We start from the raw sequence: 7,849 nt of genomic DNA, 5'->3' as shown, positions 1-7,849 counted from the left end.
TATTCTTCTTTTTATCCTTCCTTTCTATAACTTTGTTCTTCATCTAACCAATCAACAATTATAGAATATAGACATACCAAAGTCATGAGGTCTTTAATTAAGGTTGTAATGGGGCCAAGGTAAAGGTAAATATATATGTATAAGGCTAAGTGAGCTAAATAAGCGAATCCTTGATTAGTCTAAGATCTCACCTAACATACATACTTTGTAAAGCAAAACTTCTTTACCTATGTTCCCACTTTTTCCCACTTTTGATGTTACATGCTCATACTTTAACTTTTGTCCCATGTGCATTTATTTTGCATTTGGGAAATCCTTTTGTATCCCTTTTATTCCAATACTAAAAAATAACATTTTTTTATTGCACATGGTAATTCAATTATTTGATTTTACATGAGCATGCTTCCCAAAATTTTTATTTGAATAATTTTATTCTTTTCAACTTTTCTACCTTTTGTTTTTATCATCCATGTTCCCAATAGGTTTCCCACACTTAAACAATTACACACTTTCTATCTTAAGCTAACCAAGGATCCACTTGAGATTTTTATTTTGTTTTTCTGCTTAAGGCTAGTATTGTGCCTTATAGAATAAGAGGGGATTTAAAGGCTTAAGGGGGCTAACAAGGGTGATGTAAAGGGTAGGCTAATTTGGGATAAGTGAGCTAAAATTAAACAATGGCCTCAATCACTCTCTTGGTATGTATTTCTATTCTATAATCGGACATATAGATTAAAACAAAGTAAAGAACATCAGAATAAAAAAGAAGGGCGGAACACACAGGAATAAAAATTATGGTTTGAATGAACCCGTAAAATTAAAAGTTCCCATTATTCTCAATGTAAAATTTATTTTGAATGGCTTTAAAGTTTGTGTTTCTCCTTGATGAAATGTTGTTAACTAACTAACATATAATGCTATATATACAAGGTGTGGGTTGTTTTTATTATGTTCAAGTCTCTAGTTTACTTCCTTTTTATATTTTCAAATTAAACTAAGCTATCTTATGCTAAAAAGGGTAAACTATACTAATTAATTCACAATTTCTATAACTAATAAGTTAGAATTGCTACTAAACTAAATGGCTAAAATATGAACTGAAAATGCGAAATGCAGAAAATAGAGTATAAATACATGAAAATAGCAATGTATAAGTACTGGGAGAATAAAAATAAAAATAAAGAGAAAAATACAGAAAAATAGCAAAATAAAATGAAAGAGTCTGTAGTGGTCACCAAAAGAATACGCCAGAGATGGCGACCTTCCCACACTTAAAATGAAGCATCGTCCCTGATGCTCACTCAAGCAGGGTGTGAAGGGGTGTCATCACTGGAAGGGTGGGTAGCTGGAGTCTCTGTGGTGGTGGTCTGAAGATCTACCTGCTGCAGAGGAGGTGCTGACTGGATAGGAATCTCTGGGTCTACAGCTTGAATCTGAGGCGGAGCCTCCTGATGTGATGCAGCCTGCTCTGTGCCTGCCTATGCAGCCTCACTCTGTGGATGGGTCTCTGCCTCGTGATCATCCGCCTCCTCCTCAGATGCCTCGGATGGTGTGTCAGGCTCGGAGGGGATGTCGCCAGATCGTATCATCAGCTTCAGGTGCTCATAGCGTCGCTTGATGCGATGCTCCATCTGGTCAAGCCGTCGAAATAGGCGGTGCACTAGGTGATAGATGGGCTCTGAGGCAGGTGGAGGTGCAGTGGTGGTAGCAGGGGTAACTGTGGAAGAAGAGGGGCTGGCAGATAGTGTGGCTGTCTCAGCAGTAGCAGTGAGGAATGGAGGTCTGTAGCCCAAAGCCAAAAAGTTCCTACTGTGAGGGATAATCTTCTTGCATTCTGCAGCAGGTGGCTTCTCATCAGCATCCTCCCAAGGCACGTCAGCTCGACGGCCTAGCTGTGTAATCAGATAAGGAAAGGGAAGAGTGCCTCGGACGTGGATCCTGGCCATATAGTACCGGATAAAGCGTGACAGGTACAGGTCCTTACCCTCCATCACACACCATAGGAGGGTGATCATAGCGGCAGGGATCTCTGTCTCATGGGTACTCGGCATGACGAAATTGCTCAGGATCTGGTGCCATAGCCGAGCTTCATCATTTAAGTAAATCCGCTTGATTCCCTTTGGCATGGTGGTGTTCTAATCCATGATCCATGGAACGGTCGGGTCAAGGGCTATCCTGGCCTTGACTGCATCCCAATCAAACTTCATGAAGCGCATATCCTCCTCAGCTTTTTGATAACCATCCAGCTGATCAGATTTAGGCAGAAGTTTCAGAACATCCTCTATGGCCTCTTCAGTGACCAGAATCTGCTTCCCTCTTAGGTTCACTGCATCTAGGGAAGTCTTGAAGTAATTGCAGTAGAATTCTCTTACCCAAGATGCATTGACCTCAGTCAGGTTTCTTTCCAGGAAGAACCAGCCTCTTTGTTTGATCTTATCAGAGGTGTATTGCTGGAGTTCTTTTGGGATCTTCAGAGTCCTCTCCAGGTACAGGTTCCTGGAGGTTGCAAACACCGGATACTTCAGCTCACAGTATCGGTTTGCAAACTTTACTGGATCAGTAGCAGGGAGTAGCTGGTCGGCCTTCTCCTGCGGGGTAAAGTTTTTTTCCCGTCAGGAGTCATCGTGCATGATATCCATGATGGACATAGCGGATTCTCCTCTTTTATGTTTGCTAGTAGTAGCCTTTGCTTTTCCTTTTCTTTGGCTGGCAGACATCCTGAAAGACAGAAAACCAGGATATATAAAAAAAAAACAGGAAAATAAATAGGCAAATAATCAAAAGAAACACAAAGTGGCAAAGGAGCAATAGAAGAGGAGATCGAGTTAAGCAAATTTGCATTAAGGATTGTACAAGAGTTAGAATACTGAGAAGAAAAATGTCACAATCCAAAATGTACTTCAGTTCAAGTTAATTAGAAAAAGTATCATCATGCCTTGGTTAGAATGTTAAAAGAAAGTGAAAAACCAGAAGAAATGTTTTGAAAGGTTAGGTTTGGTTAGAAACGAAAAATAGTTTAGGAAGTTAAAATTAGCGAGTTAGTAAAAAGTGGGTAAAGTAAGTGGCATAATGATCATATTCCAAGTAACAGGCATTCACAAATAGAAGCTATAGGTAACTCATATCCAAACAAGGAAATTAAGTTGATGATGATTTAGATAGATATAGAAATAGCAAAAATTGGAATCTAAACATCAAAAATGCAGATTAAGAACCAGGAAATAAAAAAGAATAAGAAAGCTTGCCCTGGCATTCATGAATTGGTTAGGTAAAAGCAGAGTAAAGCAGAGTTTAAATAGCCAAAACCAAAACATGAATGAAAGTCAAAAACAGTTTATAAAAATTTGGGCAGCATTCCGACTGAAATTGGATTGTCCCGGAAAATAAACAGCAATCAGAATAGTTCATATGAATGAAAACAGATTGCAATTAAAGAGTATGAACAAGAATGAACTTGAAGAACAGCATATGAATATTATTAACATATAGCAACAGCAGAATTGCGAAAATTATAAAACAAGAAACACGAACAGCACAATTAAACAGGCCTAAATCCACTAACCACATCCTAGGCTACCTAACAACCTAAAATCCACTACAACATGCATAACTAACTAGCCTAAATATGAACATAAATAGAAAAATATGAATTAACTAGAAGAAGAAAGGAAGGAGAAGGGTTTGGGGGGGCGCGAATGGTAGGGTTCGCGTGACTGGGGGGTTATAAATTTGAATCCACGCGATCGCGTGGGGCACGCGGTCGCGTGGTTGGGCTGAAATGGTGGTTGACGCGATCGCATGGGGCATGCGATCGCGTCGCTAGAAATTGTGCGAAACGCACGATTCCAGCGTCGTTTCAGCGCAACTCTCTGTCTCCTTTTGGGGTGTTGTGCAATCCATGCGATGCGATCGCGTCGCTCACGCTATCGCGTGGGATTGATGTTGTGCAAGTGACGCGATCGCGTGGGCATTTTGTGCAAAACGCACAATGGCCGCACGATTTCAACCTAACTTTCTGGTCGTTGGATGTTTACGCCGACCTCCAGATCACGCGGCCGCGTTAATGACGCAGTCGTGTGGGAAGTGTTTTTCGCAACTTGACGTGATCGCATGAATGATGCGGTCGTGTCGCACACCCTCTTTTTTTTTGTGCAAAATACAGAATGCAATGCTAATATGAATGTTATGCATGATTCCAAGTTCAATGAAGTAAAATAAAATAAAACTCAAAAATAAACAAAACGGAATAAAATTAAAATTGAAAAAAGGAACGATCATACCATGGTGGGTTGTCTCCCACCTAGCACTTTTAGTTAAAGTCCTTAAGTTGGACATTGGATGAGCTTCCTGTTATGGTGGCTTGTGCTTAAATTCATCCAGAAATCTCCACCAACGCTTGGAATGCCCTATAGCCTCCGGGGTCCCAAACTAGGCATGTAAAGCTTCTGAGCAGCTTCAAATAGATTCTCAGGCTCCCGGGGTGACGAGTGTCAGAATAGATTCCAGGATCCCAAACTTGGCTTTTAAATCCGCCTTCGTCTTGATCTATATTTTTCCATCCAGGCAGTTTAGAAATTAGATTCTCACCAGAATAACCAAACGTTTTCCGAGGTCCATTTGATAGATCATGATGCCAAACCGCACACTTCGAGTCGAAGCGTGGAACCTTATTGAACCTTGTGCACCAGCTCTGAGTACGAGCCATTTCCCTTTTACTCTTAAAGCCGCAGAGAGCTCTAAGCTGGCCATCTGTTTCAAGCAAACCATATTCAAGTGGAAAAATAAAGCTAAAGGTTAAGGATTATACCCACTTGAAGCTTGTATTGGGTGGTAATGGCCTTGGGATAGGTGGTTCCAGTGGTTCTGTGAGTTTTACTCCCTTGTGCTCTTCTGTGAAATTCTTCACTTCTTTGCAAGATTCTTCAAATGTATCCATGTCCTGATCAAAGCCTTCTATGTCTTCCTCGTCACTCAAGTCATAAACGGGAGGTTGGAAAAAATCTACCTTTGTATCATCTTCGTACTCGCTTGGGGAAGATTCTTCGATCTCAGAGAATTCACTCACGGATGCAAGTTCATTACCAGAAGAACTGGACTTGTGACTATCATCATCAAGAGAATTTGCTTCTTGGGTCATTCCATCTAGTTCTTCATAAGAGACTTGCTTTGGGGGTTGTACACTATCCTCTTTAGCATCAATTGTAACGGCCTTGACAGAATTCTCCACAACTCTGGGTTCCCATGGAAGTTCAGTGTCTCCTAAGTCTTCAACCAACTCTTCTTCTTGTATAATGACAGCTTTCTCTGCTTGTTCTAGTACGAAGTCATGCTCTGTCTTGTCCACTGGAGTTTCTAATATCTCCTTCATGCTACGCTTTTCATTAGATTGCCCACATGGGGCTCTGGGAGGCCCTTGAATGTTCGAACGTCTAGAAGATAATTGACTTATTGCTTGCTGCAGTTGATGAAGGGTTGTTTGAAGTTGATCTACTATTCCCTTGAGGCAAACTTCTAATTCTCGGGGTGATGAATTTGGACGTGGTACATTGGGAAGTGGTGGTGTTTGGGAGTAATTGGATTGGAATCGGGGTAAACGAGGATTATATGGTGGCGAATGGTGAAAAGAAGCTTGTGAGTGTGGTGGTTCAAGGTTGTGTTGAGAGGATGGCCTATAAGCATAGGGTGGGGCTTGTTGGTAACTACGAGGTTGTCCACCATGTCCATTGCCTTGGTATGCATTGTAGAATGGTCTTTGTCCATGATATCTTGGAGGGTGTTGTTGCCAAAAGGGTTGATCAGATCCTCTTGGCTCCATCCATCTTTGATTGCTCTGACCTTGATGCATGTTCCGGTTATAACTTTCATTCCTTTCAACAATATTAGAACCAAACTCAAAGCGAGAGGGGTGAGAATTCATAGTAGCTAATGAAGATAAAAGAAGAAAATAAAAACAAATAAACACGTAAAAAAAATATTTACAATAACCAATAATAAGGCACACGATTGCAATTCCCCGGCAATGGCGCCATTTTGAAGAACTAAAGGTTGATGGTTTAGAAGTTATAGTAAACTCTCGTTGTAAGTATAGTTACTAAACCAAGCAATCAACCTTTCTTACAAACGTTTTGGTTGTCACAAGTAACAAACCCCTAAATAAATTGATAACCGAAGTATTCAAACCTCGGGTCTGTAAATCATGTTGCTTGTATGCGAAGTTTGTATTCGTAGGTTTTGATGAATGACAAACCAACAAACGACATGAAAGACAAACTAACAAACAACTTGAATGAACAAGCATGTTGAAAGATCAACCAACATTCAACGTTGAGGGCTTGGTATGAACGTTTGAGCAAGTTTTTAATAGAAAAGGGTTTTAGAAGAGGGAAGGTTGATACAACTTTATTTATCATGATTGAAAACAAAAATATCCTTTTGGTACAAGTTTACGTCGATGACATAATATTTGGTTCAACTAACGAATCACTTTGCAAGTTTTTCTCAAACCTCATGCAAAGTGAATTTGAAATGTCCATGATGGGCGAACTCAACTTCTTCCTTGGTCTTCAAATCAAACAAGGAAAAGAAGGAACTTTCGTTAGCCAAACCAAATATTGCAAGGAATTGCTCAAAAGATTTGGAATGGACAATGCTAAGGCAATGGACACACCAATGAGCACTACTTGCTACCTTGACAAAGATGAACAAGGTAAAAACATAGATGTAAAGAAGTATAGAGGCATGATAGGATCATTACTTTATCTAACGGCAAGTAGGCCAGATATCATGTTTAGTGTATGCATGTGTGCGAGATACCAAGCTAATCCTAAGGAATCTCACTTAAGTGCGGTGAAAAGGATTATGAAGTATCTCATAGGAACATTAAATGTTGGATTGTGGTATCCGAAAGGATCCACTTGTGATTTGATTGGTTATTCCGATTCCGATTTTGCCGGTTGCAAATTGGATAGGAAAAGCACTAGCGGCACTTGTCACTTGCTAGGAAACTCTCTTGTTTCATGGCATAGTAAGAAACAAGTAAGTGTAGCCTTGTCTACCGCCGAAGCCGAGTATGTAGCCGCCGGTAGTTGTTGCGCCCAAATTTTATGGATGAAACAACAACTTATGGACTATGGACTCATGCTTGATCACATTCCTATCAAATGTGATAATACTAGTGCAATAAATTTAACCAAGAATCCGGTTCAACATTCAAGAACCAAGCATATTGAGATTAGACATCACTTCATAAGAGACCATGTTGAAAAGGGTGATGTGGTTATTGAATTTGTCGAAACTAGTAAACAACTAGCGGACATCTTCACTAAACCTTTATGTAAAGAAAGTTTTTTTAACATCCGAAATGAACTTGGTATCTTGGATTCTAATCTAATATGATTTGTTTGAATTCATTGTATTTATATTGCTATTTTTGTATCTCTTACTAACTTAAGCATTGGAGATATCCAATTAGCCACTGTTTTGTAGGTTTATGAGTTGATGAATGAATGATTAATCTTGAGGTAGATTGAAGAATTTGAAGATGGAGGATCAACAAATTGAAGTTTATAATAGTTTAAAATGAGTATATACATGATAGAACTCAAAGGATTGAAGAAAGAACCACCAAAGGATGAAAATTTAGTGATTTTGGGCAAAATGATGCATGTTGCATCGATGCAACCAAGCTTTGCATCGATGCAAAGCACACAACGTGCTATGTGCATCGATGCAAAGCCTATTGCATCGATGCAAACACGACCAAATTGCACAAAAACACGTGAATTTGGCATTTTTGAGCAACAAAACCCCACTTTTTCATCATCTTCAACCTCACAACTCATATCCCCAC

The 7,849-nt window shown here is 39.8% G+C and overlaps 1 protein-coding gene across 1 annotated transcript in view; it reads left to right on the top strand.

Moving 5' to 3' along the window:
• LOC107633085 (uncharacterized mitochondrial protein AtMg00810-like) overlaps window positions 1-7,468 on the top strand; it is a 9,875-nt gene extending 2,407 nt beyond the window's left edge. Inside the window, exon 2 of the mRNA XM_016336718.2 lies at window positions 6,307-7,468. Coding sequence (XP_016192204.1) covers window positions 6,307-7,395 — 1,089 coding nt within the window. The 3' untranslated portion in view covers window positions 7,396-7,468. The remainder of the gene's footprint in view (window positions 1-6,306) is intronic.

The sequence above is a fragment of the Arachis ipaensis genome, chromosome B03, assembly GCF_000816755.2.
Source record: "Arachis ipaensis cultivar K30076 chromosome B03, Araip1.1, whole genome shotgun sequence".
Classification (NCBI taxonomy): domain Eukaryota; kingdom Viridiplantae; phylum Streptophyta; class Magnoliopsida; order Fabales; family Fabaceae; genus Arachis; species Arachis ipaensis.
Note: the sequence above shows the minus strand (reverse complement) of the source record. Positions and strands in the feature narration are given on the sequence as shown.